The 18,223-nt window shown below is 37.8% G+C and overlaps 1 protein-coding gene across 3 annotated transcripts in view; it reads right to left on the bottom strand.

Annotated features, from left to right (window-relative positions):
• Usp53 (ubiquitin specific peptidase 53) overlaps positions 1–18,223 on the bottom strand; it is an 81,505-nt gene that overhangs the window by 33,212 nt on the left and 30,070 nt on the right. For 2 of the 3 annotated variants that reach the window (XM_023704421.1, XM_023704422.1), the window contains 7 exons: positions 12,584–12,676; positions 7,764–7,898; positions 5,105–5,218; positions 4,942–5,024; positions 2,325–2,430; positions 1,483–1,629; positions 599–748 (listed from right to left, as the gene is read on the bottom strand). In XM_023704421.1, the coding sequence (XP_023560189.1) occupies positions 599–748; positions 1,483–1,629; positions 2,325–2,430; positions 4,942–5,024; positions 5,105–5,218; positions 7,764–7,898; positions 12,584–12,676 (828 nt within the window). The remainder of the gene's footprint in view (positions 1–598; positions 749–1,482; positions 1,630–2,324; positions 2,431–4,941; positions 5,025–5,104; positions 5,219–7,763; positions 7,899–12,583; positions 12,677–18,223) is intronic. The other variant, XM_023704423.1, reaches the window with a different exon arrangement.

Consider the following 18,223-nt stretch of genomic DNA (forward strand, 5'->3'; position numbering starts at 1 on the left):
GTTTAAAAGCTGGAGATACAGCTCAGTAGTTCAGTGGTAGAGCGCTTACCTAGCATGCATGAGGTCATGGATTCACATTCCCAAGGAAGACAGGAAGGTAGGAAGGAATTTCACTACTTTTCTTGACATTATAATGTTTACATACGTAATTTATCAAATCATAAATTTATATCAGTTATATAAGTTTATGTAAATTATAAACCATGTACACATCTAACTTCCCCTGGTATGTGCAAAATTTGAAAATGTGTCAATAGAAGGAAGTAGATTTTCACTATAAGTTATGCAAAGCAGCTAGGAATCATCTACACAAAAATATATATAGCAACTATATATCAGACAGCTGGAACATCCATGACAGAGGATTCCTAATAGTTATATACTTGTATATTAACAATTACTAGTTAAATTTTCCTTCTAGAAACTGCGCTGAAAGTTGGCTTCAAAATAAGTCAATTTTTAAGAATAAAAGTTTGCATTTAAGGCTATCATCACTATATTCACTTATTATATTAAGTACATTATCATTTTGTGTATTACATTATTTATTCCTAAAAAATGGAAAGTCACAATTCTAGGAAGTAAAAATCTTACTTACCTCTTTTACATTTGCATCATCAAAAAATACCCACTTGGAACTCTTGGTGTGAAAAGCAAAGGCACAGTAATGTCTACTGCTGTAGCAGATCATTCCAACAAGGTGGAGTTCACTATTTCTGGCATTTTCATCGGTAACCCTATAAAAAAGCTGTTTAAAAAATAACAATGTACATTTAATATTATATCTTACAAAACAAAGGATAATCTGATCAAGCATGTATTTTACTTAAGAAAAAAACTTTTACATGCATACTACACTAATCTTATACAGTCTTGGTATTAATGACACCATGACTAAGGTACCACTGACACTGCAGCGTTGACAGAACTACTACTTTTAATTAGCCTACAGAAGCTTTAAGTCTCATAAAATGAATTCACTTCAAATTAGTAACAGAGCATTTCCAGTAACACATGACTGATACATATACTCAAAGTATGTGATAAATTACATATTCTTGATAATTCTTGATTCACACAATTGGACATCCATAAAAAAGAATCTAAATTATCATTATCTCAAGATTGAATTGTAACCTGTACCAAATATATTAAGAAATAAAAAAAATATAAATAAGGTCAATGCTCTAGGTGAATTTTAAATCATAAAACCTTTTCTAGATTAGTATTTATCATATAAACATAGTTTTATTATCATCCCTCCAGATGGAAGGATTGTAGGACAGTTTAATTTGAAGCAAAAGTCACTGCTTTAAAGCATTCCAGTTAACTTGATTTGATTAAACTTATCTGTATCGGTATATGTGAATATTACTATTTCTTTTAAAAAAATTAGATTCTGAAAAGCAAACTTAAATGTACCATGATGTATAAAGATGTTTTAAGGAATTTAAAAGGAAAAAGAATGGAAAATTACGCTACCCCAGGAAGATACAGGTATGTCCCAAGATTCCGAATAACATCTTCGGTTAAGTCAGAATGCTCAGAATCCCAGACTAAACCAATTGTAACAATCTCCGGGCAATTCATTAAAACACGGCGAATTTTTATTTTTTGGCCACAGTTACTCTACAGAAAAACAGAAAAGGCAAACATTGAAAAATCAAAACAGATATAACACAGACAAAAGTTACAGTTTATGTTGTATAATGATAGTCTTCACATATCTGAAGTCTTTCTGTTTGTTAAAATTTACTTCTAACTAGATTGTCATTTTTAAAAAGATATTTGTCTTAATTATTGAGTAAGCAAGAAGTTATTTTAGTTCCGCCAAAAAAAGGTTATTTTAGAGTATTCTTTGATATTTTTGAAGATGTGTTACTCATCCAAGAAAAAAAGAAAGCCCCTAAAGTCATTAACACTAGAAAAGAATATATCATGTTGATTCAAAGAAAAAAAACTTAGTTAAGTGATACACTTTAGAACTTCAAATCATCAGCTAACATTTGTTAATTTAGTTCCTTCATCAACCTAAGAGATTTTAAAGCAATATTGCTAAGATAAATAGCTCACAAGGCATAAAACTATTTAAAATAATTTTAAATAATAGGGGCCGGGGAGATGGCTCAGTGGAATAAGCGCTTCCCTGGTAAGCGCAAGGGCCTGAGTTCGATCCCCAGTTCCACCAAAAAAAAAAAAAAAAAAAGTTCAATAATAAGCTATTTAAATGAACTTTATATAAATATTTACATGACAATTTTTGAATATCTAGTCTCAAATATGCAAATGCAGAAACATACTACTATTCTTCAAATTATACTTACGGGGCACTTCCTATAATCATCTACCGTATTAGCTGCTTGGAGCAATTCCGCAAACATTTCAGGCTTCAGGCGTTCATGCCTTTCAATCGTTCTCTCAACTTCACTGCTACAAAAGACAGAAGCCGTCTCAAATCCAGTCTTTGAACTTAAAACAGCTCTAATAAGTTACATATGATAGATATGAAGCTGTCAATATAGATGAGAATTATTTCTGTCTAAAGTATGACTTGGCCCCAAAAAACTGCATAAAATTTCCAAAAGGTGAAAAATGTTAAGTTTGGCAGCTACATGACAAAAAATTAGGACAAGTATAGAATCAAACATCATGAAATTTCACCCTTTTCTCTGGGACTCCAGGAAGGAAGCCACGTGCATTACCTGGCAGCAACTATAAGCCAATGCTTCCTCTATTATTTGACTTAGTAAGTATAGACTTTCACTTCAGCTCTGTCCTAATAAGAACAACAAAATTATAGAAAAGGTTCGGTCTCTGGCTCAAAGTATCAAGAAGCAAAGTTATTAATCTCACCTCGGACATATGGCCCTATGTTGACTAAACGCAGAAGAAATAGCCAAACTTCAGCCAAATATATGCCTTTGCTCCTAGTATGGGTTCTAGTTATTTTATTAGAGACTGCATGGTTTTAATACATTATGGGCAAAGGGTATCACTATTTAGTCACCCTCCCATATTTTCACACAGCAAGTTTTTAATACAGTGCCTTTAAGCACCTATTTAAATATCTTAAAAAGGGAAAGTCAAAGGTGAAACATTCTTACTACTTTCCATTCTAAATATTCTGATTCTGTTCAACAGTAACGTAACTTTCTTGGATAGTTTATAGTTCAATGGCTTAAATAACTTATAAGTACTCGACAGCTACAATTAGATCCTTCTAAAGCTCTTTGTAAGCATACTGCAAAGGAATAAATCTGATAAACTCATCGAAACTATGTATCGTGGTTTCATAAAACTAACAGTTTCAGAGTAGTAGCTACCTCGACAAATTCTGAAGCCAGATAAATCTCAATTTTAATTGTAATCCATCCACTTAACAGATTAATGTCATTAAACCCATTTCTTCTTCAATAAAAGAGAATTTTTCTTAAGATTTAAACCAACAGTTTACCTATATCCAGAATATAGTAAGCATTCAATAACTGATATTCAATACTGATTACCAGTAAAAGTTAAAATTCCATAATTTTTAGTTTATGGTCTGTCCTTGTTGAAATACCATCCCCTTCTGCACAACTGACTATTGACAGGAGCTGAGAGAGAATGTTTTAATTTACTTATTTTTTTGTATTTACCACACGGTCTACAAGGTCTCACTATGAAGATCAGACTTGTAGTGACCTGCCTATTCTCAGCCTCCCAAGAGGTGGAATTACAGGCATGTGCCACCACACCCATTCTGAGAGAATATTTTTATAAATCAATATTTCCCAATGTTGCTTGTATTTGTAAAATATGAAACACACTCAAGTAACCATACATTAAGAAATAGTGTTATATGCAAGAAACCCAAAATTTAAATAATACAAAATGGATGAACACATGATATTCACTTTGTACAGACAGAAACATTAATAGCATGTCACCTAACTTGTGCATGGACACACTCTGGTGGATAATTATCAATCCATGTTATTGTATCTTTTGTATAAAAATCTCAGGTTAACATCTACAATCTTCATTTTTTATCACCTATCTACTCTCTACACCCTCAAGTACCAGGAAAGTGTTGGAAAGCATTCAATCTCTACTACATAATATCCAGGATCATTTCTGGATTTTTAATGGCCTAACGTTTCACACAGAACTGATAAAGGGAAGGGGCAAGCAGGAAGGCATGACAAAATTTAACTTAAGATGAGTGTTGAGGCCTCAAATGCTTCATGCAGGTGAGGATTATGTTCAGTTTCTTTTTTTCTGCTTACCCCAGCTTTTATCATCATGAAAGGACATAGAGGAGCAGACAGGAAGCAGAGCTACTACAAACGGACCACTTAACAAACACAAAGAAATCATTTCGCAGTTCAGTTTAACACTCTCATTTTAATCCCCCTGCAGAGTGCAAAAACCTATAATAATCATGTACATTTCACTAAATTATTCATTTATAGGTTGAATATCCTTGATCTGAAAAAAAATCAGAAATCTGAAAGGAAATTTCTTGAAAGCCAACATAATGCCACAAGTAGAAAATCACAAACCTGAACTTACTGTGACAGGCTGCATTCAAAATGCAGCAAACGAAACACATTGTCTAACACTACCTTTAGACTATAAACATAAGATACACTTGTATAAGAGACCTAAATGAATTCCATAGCTAGAACCTGATCCCATCCCACGCTATCTCAGTTGTATAAGTATAAATATTCCAAAATCTGAAAGCTGAAATAATTCAAGGCCTAAGCACTCCGGATAAGGGATACTCAACCTATATTAAGGCTCAATCACAGTATCCAACTGAGAGAAAAATCTCTTACTATCTCTTATGGTATCGAGGGGTGATAATTCGTATAGGTTATAGTTTTACAGAAAAATGTTCAATGTACTTAAATGTGTTGTTAACAGCTTTGTTAAATAGCTTTCATGGTTCCTTACCATAAGGCTGTTGTAGAAATGTACCGCACAAATTCTGTAAAAGGTAGTGGATCTGATGATGCTCCACAGCTACGACACATACACTACAGGTAAAAACATATGTTTAATCTATCAATCACAAAACATAAATACAATAGCTAATACAACAAGCGAGCCGTGTCACCTGCTCATACAGCGTCATGGCGAACTTCTGGTGCGTGATGCACGACTTGGAGGTGCACATGTCGGCGTCTCTGCTGGGCACTATGTGAAAGTGAATCCTTTCCAATATGTTTTCCTAATTTACAAACAAAATAGAGAGATGAGTTGCTAATGCTGCAAACAACACCTCACGGTACAGCTCTTTCCAGCTGAACATTTCCAAAGCAGAACAGCAAGAGCGGCATGGATGCGGTTCACCTTTCAGCGTTCTTGCTTAATCCGCAATTCAAGTGTTATTCCGCTGTTCACCTTGCGCAGTGTAGCTAAAAATAAATGTCTAGTGCAACATCACAGCACATTCTTTTTAACAAAAATTTTAAAGATTCTTTAAAAATTCAACTCGTAGTGAATGACTTAGAATTTAATATTAGAAAACGAAGTTTTCTATGTCCCTAAAATTCTCATGTTTAGAAAAAGCAGGTAACTTTCCTGGATTTTCAGACATTTTACGAATTATCATTAGCACATTCACATTAAGTGAAACCACAGAGCAAATATATTGTGCAAAATATATCTTTTTTTTTTTTTTTTTTTTTTCTGAGACATGGTCTCGCTATGTAGTTCAGGTTGGCCTTGAGCTGAGTTTGAGACAAGCCTGGTTTCAAACTCAGATTCCTCCTGTCTCAGCCTCCCAAGTACTGGGATTATAGGCATGCACCACCACTCCCGGCTTAAATATACCTATTTTATGTAGTGGATCAATTTTAAGTAGAAAAATATGAGAAGTGTGTTTCATTAGGTGTGCGCTATCACTGGCACATTTTAATCATGCAGAAGTATACCTGGCCTCGAATCAGTCACGGAGTTTTCTACTGAAGCCAGGAAACCATAAAGAAGCTTATTAAGAGCAAGATAAAAGCATATTTACGTCAAATGAATTCAACAAATAGTAAATTCTACATAAATTCAGGAAACTGATTAAAGTAGTCTCATACCTGACCTGACAAGTTTAATTTTAGACAAACTTATAGGATAAAATAGTTCTAGGTATCTAGAAACTTGTACAAAGACTGTTTAACAGAAATACACCAAGTGGGGGACGGGGAGACAGCTCAGCTGTCTAAGCACCTGTCGGGCAAGCGCAAGGACCTGGGTTTGATCCCCAGTACCACATGCTGTGCCGGCCGGGGAGGGGGGGGCCCTGGGCCCACCAAGCTAGCCACCAAAACCAGGTGTGGTGGCACACACCTCTAATCCCGGCACTGAGGAGGCTGACACAGGAGGACCACTATGAGTCTGAGCTGTGTAGTGAGACTCTGTACCAAACATATAAATTTTAAAAAAAGAAAAAAGGGGCCGGGGAAATGGCTCAGTAGAATAAGTGCTTCCCTGGCAAGCACAAGGGCCTGAGTTCAATCCCCAGTTCCACCAAAAAAAAAAAAAAAAAAGAAAGAAAGAAAGAAAGAAAGAAAGGAAAAGAAAAGAAAAGAAAAATAACATGTGGGCTGGGGAGACAGCTCAGCAGTCTAAGCACCTGCCTGGCAAGTACTAGGACCCGGGTTCAATCCTTGATACCACATGCCATGCCAGCGCCAGGCACTGAGCCAGCCACAGAAACCGAGTGTGGTGGTGCACGCCTGTAATCCCAGCACTGGGGAGGATATTAAGAGTCGAAGCTGCACAGCAAGTCCCTATACCAAATAAATAAATAAATATTTTAAAAGAAGTACAATGTGGAGAACCAGAATGGGACTATCTAAGAAAATTCAGAGAGAAAGCTAAGAGAGAATTTTGAGACTAACTGAAGGAGGCCTTAAATGTCAGAAGAAAAAGTCTAGATATGAATTAAGAGCGAGCATCAACCTGGAGAAATTTATATTAACTTCACAGAATTGCAATAAAAAAAACTGGTAGTAGAGAAATAATATGGAAAGGAAACCTTTAAAAGAATTTGTACAGGAAGAATTTACAGAATATGCAGAATAGAAAAAGGCCCAAGAGAAAAGAAATGGTTGCATCTTAAATGTCGGTGATATTACCAATACATTTAATAATCAACATGCGCATTTCAGACGCTGTATACGATCTGCCCCAACCAAGGGAATGCTCTACTTAATACCGCAGTGACACAGCCATGATCATCCGCGTGGTGAGCAGGTATCGGAAGTGCTTCCCCTGAGAGCTGCTCAGCATGATCTTCATCTAGCCCAAAAGAATTATTCCATGAAATGAAAACACTGCTAATGAGAGTGTGCTGGACGTGGAAGCCCCGTGGAGGCAGGACGCTGACTCAGAAGATAGACTAGGGATTAGGGAGATAGCTCAGTATAATAAGTGCTTGCCTGGGAAGCACAAGGGCCTGAGTTCAATCCCTGGTAGCACCAAAAAAAAAAAAAAAGATAGAATACATATGGAGCAGTATTTTTTTCTTCAATAAATAAGTATTAATGCATTATTATAGGCTACCACTCAGCAGAAACTGAAGCAACACAAAAATCCAAACCAAAGCACACCACAAAGCACTGACGGATTTAAACTGAACACAGACGAGTGGGTATGATATGGATCCACTGAGTAGGTCTGACACTTTCACATTTTTACAAATTCTTGTTTTGTCTCAGAATATACATATTTTAAGAATAAACAAATGGCCTGACGGAAGGATTGCCAGCAGTACTCACGAAGCACTCCGCCGCATCATCCATGAGGCCAAGCTGGAACCGCTGCTCGTCTTTGAAGCTCTCGGCGAGCGCGTGCCGGATGTTGTCCGAGGGAAGCGCCTTCTCCCGGCTGTGCTGAAACTGAGCAAATATCGTCTGCGAATCAAAAGTACGGCGAACGGTAAGTTTAACGCTAGCAACTTCAAGCATCTCTTGAAGTAGTTTCATTGTAACACAGAGGTTTGAAACATACTTAGAAACCAATATACGACAGACTTCCGCTCTAAAATTCCATACGAAAATCCATCATTTGTGTCAGCGCATGAAGCAGTGATTGTAGTGGCTTCTAGAAGGTGGACATGAACGGTTCCCAGACGCCCCGAGAGGGCTGCGCGACCCTCACGGCCTCTGAGTAGGCCCCAGGTGGCGTCTGCTTCTAAACTGTTCTCCAGATGACTGATAAAGTTGTTGAAGGAATAAAGCTGAAGACTGAAATCATGCTAACCCCAAGTAAACATATAATCACATAAACATGATGGGAATTCATGCGTCTTGCTTGTTTTCTTTTTTTAAGTGGGTCTGAATAACCTTTTAGGGTTGCTTATTTCTTCCCCTGGAAACTTAAGTAAGCTTCAGAAAATGACAAGCTGGTTTAAAAAGCAAAAGTTCAGATAATGTTAACAGAATGACAATTTCTCACTGTGATTATACTAAAGATGCTTTTTAAAAAATATAAATGTACCTTTTAAAAGAAAGTCAGGAGAGCTAATAATTGTTTTTATTTTTTTGAGAACCCCACTCACCCCAGGTGTCTAGTTTCCTCATTTAAGAGACTTTTTTGAACCTAACCCTAAACCACAAAGACATCATTCAGTGCCGTGAGATGGTCGGTGTTTCCCTGAGTTCCATTTCCCTTAATGAACTGAAGCAGAAAAGAAACCTTGAGATGCCCATGATGGTATATATCTAGAATCCCAGTTTTCTCGACAGGCTGAGACAAGGAAGCACAAGTCTGAGGTTAGCCTAGACAACTCAGTGAGCTCCTGTCTCAGGATAAAATAAACACACTGCCAACACAGTTCAGAGATGCAACACTTGCCTAGCATGTGTGGGGCTCTGGGCTCAATTCCTAGCATGAAGACAAACAAAGATTTCTAATAAGTCAGGTCTCCTGGCGGGGAGGTGGTACCAGGAATCAAACTCAGGACCCTGAGCTTGCCGGGTAGACAGATGCATGTGCCACTGTGTCTCATCCCCTACCCAGCAAATAAGTTAGTTTTATGACAATCATGGGAAAGAGAATAGGAGAAAAAATGGGCAGATTTTCAACAACAACATACCCCATACAAATTGCTCATGTTCTTTATCTCAGAACGTTCTCTCTCTCGAGGAAAGAAAAAAATTCTTTAAGGCCAACATACTGTATGCTAGGAAACTATTTCAAGAATCTTTTCCTCTACTATATAAAAATTTTAGTTTATAAGTAAAATTATAAATGAAGGACCATTTTGTATCTGAATATACAAAATAGGATAGATATACAGCTACTTTCTCTTAATTCAGTGAGAAGATTTATACTAATAGTGTATGGACAGGATATCATGTCTGCATCTTTTACTATGAGTAACCACTTCAAAGACAATATGCAATGTATTAATTATTGAAACTGTCCTATTAGCCAGTTTTGAAACTGTCTCATTGCTGTTTGTTTCTCAATAAAATTAACTGAAGAAAATAAAAAATAAAATGCCAGGTAGGAGCAGTGGTGCACACCTGAAAAGTTGGGTCAGGAGGGTAACTGTGAGCTCAAGTTCAAGTTTCAGACACACACACAACAACAACAACAACACACAAAACCTACATGCAACTTTAAAAAATGCAAATAGGAGTTGGGGAGATAGCTCAGCAGCATAAGCACCTGCCTAGCAAGCATAAGGTCCTCAGTTCAATCCCTGGTATTTAAAAAAAAAAAAAAAAAAAAAAAAAAAAAAAAAAGCTGGATATGAATGATAGGAATTTACTAGTCTTTTTTTAAAATTCAGGAACTAAAATTATTTTAGCCATTATAACAGTTGAAATGAAAAGATGAAAACAGAGACTTCTGTTACTAACTTATCTGGGCAATGTTTAAAATACTGAGCCTACACAAAGCTGTTACTCATTCAGCACCTATTCCTCTCCTGCCTCGTGTATGTCAGGCCTTGTTCCACACCAGAAAAGTGCCCTTGCCCTGTGGTACAATAGTGCAAAGGCAAGTAAGTCATTCTATAATGTGTCAGAAGGTGATACGAGAAAGACAACCCAATATGAGAGCGAAAGAGGAGGGAGGGAGAGAGAAGAGAGGAGGGAGGAAAGGAGAGAGTGGGAGAGAAAAGATGAGAGAGGGAGGAGAGAAAGTGAGGGAAGAGGGGGAGAAAGGAGGGAGGAGAGAGGAAGGAGGAAGGAGAGAGGAAGGAAAAGGGAGGAGAGAGGAGGGAAGAGAGAGGAGGCAGGAAGGAGGAGAGAACAGAGATGAGAGGAGGGAGGAGAGAGGAAGAGAGGGAAGGAGAGGAGGGAAAATGGAAAAGGGGAGAGGAGGGAGAGAGGAGAGATGATGGAGGAGTGAAGAGAGATGAGGGAGGTGGGAGGAGGGAGGAGAGAGGAGTGAGGAGAGAGGTAGGAGGGACATGAGAAGAGGGAGGAGAAGAGAGGAGAGGGGAGGGGAGGGGAGAGAAAAGGGGAGGAGAGAGGGGTGAGGGACAAGGGGGGAAGAGGGAGGCAGGAGGAGTAAGGAGGAGAGAGGGGATAGGACAGAGGACAGAGGGGAGGGGAGGGCAGAGAACGAGAACTACAGTGCGTTATGAATGCTAGGGAAGCAGAGGGAGATACAGCTCACCTTTGCATAGTCAGGAAAGGGCTCAGTGACACAAAAAAAATTGAGAAGAGGCACAAAGGAAGCAAAGTGTTGTAGCTCAGAGGACACTGGGAAGAAAAGTACTTCAGACAAAAACAGTAGCAGTGAAAAGGCATGGAACGCAGGAGGTGCCTGGGGTGCACAGGCCGGGGGGGGGGGGGTGATGGAGGCTTTGGCAAGGTCAGGCCAAGGCTAAGGAGCTGAGCCACAGTGGTTTGCACAACTGGACAAACCACTCAGAATTTACCATGACGTAAATAAAATGTGATCCTGTCAGTTGACCTAGGTTCATTCTTCACCTTCTGACAATAACACCATTCTACCATGTTCTGAAAAAGAACTTCTAAATTTTCCACTTTCAGTAATCCATTGAAAGATTTTTCAGGAACAAAAAGAAAATAAGGCATGTGAATGTTAAAAAAGCTTTCCTGTGTACAAATGAGTATGTTCATTAACAATATTCAAGAATATAGAAGAATAAAAAGACATAGCACATCTTTTTTTTTTTTTTGTTCGGAACCAGGGATTGAACTCAGCCCTCTGCACTTGCCAGGGAAGCCCTTATTCCACTGAGCCATCTCTCCAGTCCCACATCTTCTAAATGTACTAATCAAATCTTAATTTCTCAGGCAAAAGATTTTAAATAGCACATCTTTTAATATGCCAAGCAAATCTTAATTTCTCAGGCCAAAGTTTTTGATGACAAACATGAGCCATGAAAACATACTGCACTCGCTGTTTCTGCCCTTGTCTCCCTCAGCTCAGCAGACAGACAGGACTCACTCAAACAGATTACACCGCCCTCCAATGGAAATGAATCTTAGAACTTCCTAAATTATTCTGAGAAAAAGCCAAGATTGTTACAAAGGCCTATAAAGCCATAGACAATCGGAACTCCTAATTATTCATTGCCTTGTAATGAACTACTCCAAAACTTAGGGACTAAAAAATACTCATGCCTTGACTGTGAACCTGCAGTCTGGACAGAACAGTTCATATGGGACCTGGTGGAGCAGCTGGTGCTAAATGCCGGCAGGAGCTGTGACCACAGGGCCCAAGTGACCCACCCACAGGGCCCACGTGCCTCTCCACAGGGCCTGTGGCTTCCTCACAGCCTGGGGCTCCCTTCCCAGACTGAGCAACTGCCAGGGCCAGAGCGGGCAGGGAGCTCTCCTACCTGTTCACATCCAATCTGACTTTAGAAGTCTCGCAGAATCAGTTCTGCCACCCTCTACGGATAAGCTTCAGTCACTGAGGCCCGTGTTCGAAAGTAGCCCATGTTCAAGAAACTACTTTACACAGGAAAAACACGTTTTCAAGCCACGGCAACTCCCACCATTCTTGTGTCATCTTACACAGCTGCCAGCACGCTGCTTCTTCGCCACTGCTCGCGAGGTCACGGCCACTCCACGTCGGAGGCTCTGCAGCCGCTGCGGTCTGCCTGGAAGCTCCCTGACCACAGCCGCCTTCTGCCCACTCCACCACCTCTTCCAAGTCTGCAGTCCTGGATCACTTTCCCTGTAAGGCATTTCTGGCCACTCAACATACCCTGGTCTCTAGCTGACATGCTTTTTCTGCTGTCCTGTGTACTCCCAGTGGTGTTCCCTTCTTGTCTTCCCCTACCAGAACTCGGCAGAGATTTGTATTTGTTTTGTTCACTGCAGTACCCTCAGCACCACCAGCAGTATCCAGAGCTCTGAAGCATTTGCGAAATGAATATTTCAAGATAATAAAAAGTGCAATGTCCCTAACAGTTTTATACCTACTCTGACAAAAAAGTAGAAAATGAAAATAAAAACCTGAATAAGTCACACTTTAAGAGTTTATCAACAAAGTTATAAATCACTTGACAATGGGCTTTAACTACAAATAAATCAACCTAATACATCAGGTATGAAGATTACATTTTTGAAGAAACAATAATTCTTGACAGCTATGGAAATTTTACCTTCAATGCACAAAATATGCAGGCTTCTCCCTGACAAACATGTCCAGTCAGAACCCTCAGGCTTCGTCGGAATATATCCAATTGCCATAATACCTAAATTAAAGGTAAAAGAGAGGTAGTGAGATTTCTCTGTGTTAAGATGTTTAGGTGTTTTAAAAATTGCAAAAGGCTAGTAAGTTTTCAATCTCCTGTACATAATCAGATACACACAAGCATTAGAAAAAGAAACAAGTATAAAGCTACAATACACAGGCTGTGCATATACAAAAGATGGGTTGGGTGGTACTCCTACTGACTCACAGGAAAAGCCGTCAGAGGCACAGAGCAAGGAAAAGTGAATTTCTCAGTCAAGGATCTGATATGAAGACACAATATGGAAAATTAAATAAAGGACTTAGGAGAGACACAAAGGAGGAAGTCATTAGAGCAGCTGGACAAACTGAAATCTACGGAGGAAATACAATTAGACTTTAACGGCAGGGTGTACTAAATAAAGGTCGGCATGTTATGGCCAGAAAAAAGGGTGACCATGTGCGCGTGGTCCCCAGATACTGCAGGACAGAGTGGGGATCTGTGCAGGCATGGAGGCCCAGCGTGGGAAGGGGCAGTAGTAGGAATAATCTGAAAATGTGCTGCAATTATCTTTCATCAGCTACTACTAAAAGATAAGGAAAATAAAAACAAAACAAAGCACCCCATAACTATTAAAATCTATCAGTCCAATACCTAGAAGTCATCCTGGAAAACATGAATTCTATATGATGTAATAATAGTAGTCCTACCCAATATAATTCTTATATAGATTAAATAATACGTGTATAAAACATTTAGAGCAGGGCCTGCATGTAACTGACAAACAGTGAATATCTGCTATTGCAACAAACAAGTGTTTCCCTGTATCTTTTAGTCATTATATAAATTAAGAATTTCATCAAAGGCGTGGAGACCGCTCAGTGGTCTAAGCACCTGCCTGGCAAGCTCAAGGACCCCGATATGATCCTCAGCACCACATGCTATGCCAGCTATGGAACCTGGGTGCACTGTGCCAGCCCCAAAACCGGGCATGATGGTGCATGCCTATAAACCCAGCAGTAGGGAGGCTGAGGCAGAAGGATCACTATGAATCTGAGCTGCATAGTGAGACCCTGTATCCAATAAATAAATACATAAATAAAAAATTGTTTTAAAAATTTATTGATGAGTTATTTCTCCCAACTAAAAATGAGATTTTAGAAAAAGATGATTTTCAGGTTTTCTATATTCTCAACTTATCAATAATCAAAGGGCATTTCAGAATTTCTCTTTAAGAACTGATTTCTCTTCAAACATAATAGAATCTATGTATCATAAATAACTGCCTTGCAAAGCCTTCAGGAATGTTTAGAAACTGTGATGTATATTATCTCCTATCATACCCTAAAAAGTATCACTCTGCACCCCATTTTTCCAGCAAAGTCAAAGCTGAATGACAGCAGGACCACTCGCTTCAGAGGTAGGCTGCCTGGTCTAGTCTGGCTTTAGTCTTCACTCACTTGGCCAGAAGAGGCCCAGCAATGCTGAGACTACGTTCCTAATGAAGTGAAGTAGACGTCACACCTACCACATACAGTTGTTTGACAGTTCAACTAAATATGATGTACAACGTTCACACAGTCCAGTGTGCATAACTTCGTTCTAGTCCTGAGAACTCAATGCTGTATTAGTATGTCAAACCTACTTAACCGTATTGTTTTGCAGATACAAATTCAAAACATTCAGCTAGAAGGCCATCTTTTATAATCTGTTTATGAAATTAGAGAAGCCTTTCAAATATAACTAAAACACAATATAAAAACCATTGTTACTCTCCTATCATATTCTCTTGGAATTTTGTTTATGGAGTTTTTATTTTTGCTTTCCTTTAGAATAATTAAGGGCTGGGGTTATAACTCAGCAGCATAGCACCTGCCTGGTAAGCTTAAGGTCCTGAGTTCAATTTCTGATACTTTTACCAAAATAATAATAATAATTTAAAAAATAAGTATAACCGTAACATTTTCTGGGAGTAGTAAATTTTTGAAGTTACACTAGAGTAAACCACAGAAAAAAATATTTTATGTGAACGAAATACTGTATGTTATTCATCACAGTAATATAAAACTTAAATAGCAAACCTCTACTGCAAAATAATTAATTTTAATTACAGTTAATCCTTATCCTACTTCATTTTGAAGTGTTTATTACATTATACCACTTATTTCAAACATTGTTTTAAACACTAGCTGTTGGGTAAGTTTATGAGTTTATGCATATTGGTTAGATTATGCATACTGCAAATCAACACATTTGTGAACGGATATTTAATAGACACTGATCTCTCACTGTATTCCTCACTCTAAAATAATATAACTTAAAAAGTAAATAATCAAAAAAGGCACATAAATTCTTTTTTTGATTTATTTTAGATCCATATTATTTTAATAAGGTCTGCTTTTACTAATTTCATGTAGGATGTATCCCACTACATATTTCTTAGCAGTTACTTAAAATCAAGAAATTGAATATTAACATTTGTTTAGTGAATTTTAAAGTACAAAATCAAGCTTTTCTAACATAAGATCTATTTGAATTGTTCTGCCTCTGGGGGTTGGCTCTGCAAATCAGTTGAAATGGATGCCCTAACAGGTCGGAAGGTGATCCTCAAGTTTATTCTGCGGAAGTGCTGCAGACAACCCAACGGATCTGCACGAGGCTCCCTCTGAATACTGCAGCAAGCAGTATGAGAGAACCGCTGAAGGGCAGGGAAAGAAATGTCTAAAAGGATTAGAGGAAATACTGCCCCAAAGCTCACACTGCCCTACTTCTAGCAGCCAAAGTGGAAAAAATTTTAATTCAAAGCAGTAGTTAAACAGTCTCAAGAGAAGAGAAATTATCCATAGAATACAACTTGTCCTGCTTAATAAAATTTAAGAATAAAATGATCAAACTGTTTCCAAATAAATTAACCTTGTTTTAAAACAAAGTTCAAGATTGTTTGTAGGACTATAAAAACCTCTCTAAGGGAATAAGGTAAAATTTCCTTGTTATTACCATGTAATTAAAAAATTACCAGGCATTAAAGAAAAAAAATACTGCAACTTTATTTCATACAAGTAAGAGGCTAGTGGTAAAACTGAGTAGAAGCGTGAATGCTAAGAAGTCTCACATCAGAACTCTAAAGATGAAAGCTACAGTATCTGGAGATGGAGAACACAATGACTGGGACTGCATGTTGCAAATAAAAAAAATTAGTGAGTTGAAGGCAGAAACAGAAGCCACAGAAAACGAAACAGAACAAAAGCCTAAAAGAAAAGGAAGAGAGCATTAGTGAGATACACAGTTGTCAAACAGAAAACTATCTATGAAACTGGAGTCTTCCAAAGATGTGGAGAGACAAATTGCTTGGAGAAATAACAGTTAAAAGAGTTTTCAAATTTGATTAAAATTCTAACTTTGCAGAACCAGTATGCTCAACAAACCCAAACAAAAGAGACATGAAGAAAAACTATGTCAAGACACAGCATAGTTAAATTACTTTAAAACAAATGTTACTTCAGAGGGCTGGCGAGATAGCTCAGCAGACTAAGCACCTGCTTAGGCAAGCACAGGGATCAAGGTTCGATCCCCGGCCCCACATGCCCTGCCAGCCCCGTCCCCAGGCACTCTGAGCTGGCTACTGAGATAGGTTGTGGTAGCGCACGCCTGTAATCCCAGCACTGAGGAGGCTGAAAACAGGAGGATCACTACGAGTCCAAGCTGCGTAGTGACACCCTATACCAAATACATTAAAAAAAAAAATCTTAAAAGCAGACACAGAAAAACAATTATACTATACACAGAATGACACACGAAGACTATAAGGGTAGATTTTTCTTTGAAATAATGTAAGCTTAAACAGGCAAAATGCAACCATTGTTGAATTCCTATTACTTTGGTGAAATTTTATATCATTTCTATTGCTTTTTTAAATTACTATTTTGTATTCTTTAAACAATAAAAAAATAGAAATTAAAAATGGAAAGAGACAAATGTCAATTTAGTCCCTTTGAATGAAGATACCTTTCAAAAACAAAAGTGAAATGCAGATTTTTTTTTCTGACACAAAAAGTTGAAAGAATTCATCACCAACAGGCCAGTTAGAAAGAGAAGAAAAGGATGCAAGGTAGAAAGGGAGATCTGTAAACAACGGCAACTGGCATATACGGACTGTACAGAAAAGCGCAGCCTCCAGAGGAGAGCTGGACGCAGTGTTCATTTAAATTTGTAAAAAAAAAAAAAAAACAAAAACCCACCATCATAAAAATTCTTACTTTCTCTACTATGCAAGTTTCCTTACTCAGAATTTGCTCTTGTTACAATATGCCTTTTCTCTTCCTGGGTTATGACAGTATTTTGAAAGCTAAAGAAAAGGATAGAGAGAGGGGAAATGTAAAAGTGAGAAAGACTAAGGAAAGATCTGATATGACGAAGCCCTTTCTTAGTAGCCTGATTCAATCAAAGGTATTTAATTTCAAGTCTTATGATACTTTATTTTCTTAGATCCAGTGACATTAACATATTCTTTTTCAAAACACTTAATACCAGTGCAATCTTTGAGATACTGACTGCTTATGTCTCCAAAGTAAATTAGAATCAACGCTTTCTTTATACAATGGGTGCCTTGGTTAACTAATTTAATTTGTTCTACAGTTTTGGAGAAGACAGCCACACTGTGCCTACACAGAAAAGATGGCCATGTGTGTTTCCATTACCAAATGTAGAATCTGCAAAAAACCCCTCAAAATTTGACCAAATGCTTCTGTTTGTGAGCCAAGCAGAAAGCATTCATGAACACAGGCATCACTGTTCCGATCGCTCTTCTTGCCCTGGGAGAGTTAAAGAACTTTCAGGCATGACCTAAGGCCCAAGAAGAGACCGACCAGGACATCTGAGTGCTTCACGTATTCTAGATGTATTTATTTACCAAATACACTGAGCAATATTTCTGTCTCCTCTCATTTTTATGAGAAGAAAAATTCTGGAACTGCCAGATAATGACCATATTGCACAGAAGCAAAGCTATTTATCTAAGGCAGAAAAAAAAGGTTAAAAATACATTTGTTGAGGCCCAGGATATAGCTCAGCATTATAAGTACCCGCCTGGCAAGTGCAAGGTCCTGAGTTCAATCCCCAGTACTGGGGGGGAAAATGTTAACTAAAAGAATCTTAGCAAACTTAGAAGCAAATGGAAGCAAATGAATTAATCTTCAATTTAATCATAATAAGGGGCTCTAATGATAATCACAGAGGTGACTAGAGGGCCACAATGAGAAAAAGAGTCTGAGCACTGCAATTAATAAAAAATAAAAATTATTAAACTGGATTCTTATTTCAAACAAAGAGGTTTGCATCTTATTGTTCTATCTACTGAGAACTATACCAGCGTTTTGATTTATACATTTTTTTGTTTTTCTAAAGGAGAAGGGATTGTTATCAAATAAAAAGTTTCCATATTTTAGAAACACTCTTAATTTACTACGTAAGTAAAAAGGTTCTCACAGTAATACACCATCCTGTCAATGAAAACACCATTTTCATTTACTATAAAAATTAAAATGCCCAGTAAATAAGTTTTGTTCCCAT

Source organism: Octodon degus, unplaced genomic scaffold, assembly GCF_000260255.1.
Source record: "Octodon degus isolate 3935 unplaced genomic scaffold, OctDeg1.0 scaffold00196, whole genome shotgun sequence".
In the NCBI taxonomy this organism is placed as follows: Eukaryota; Metazoa; Chordata; class Mammalia; order Rodentia; family Octodontidae; genus Octodon; species Octodon degus.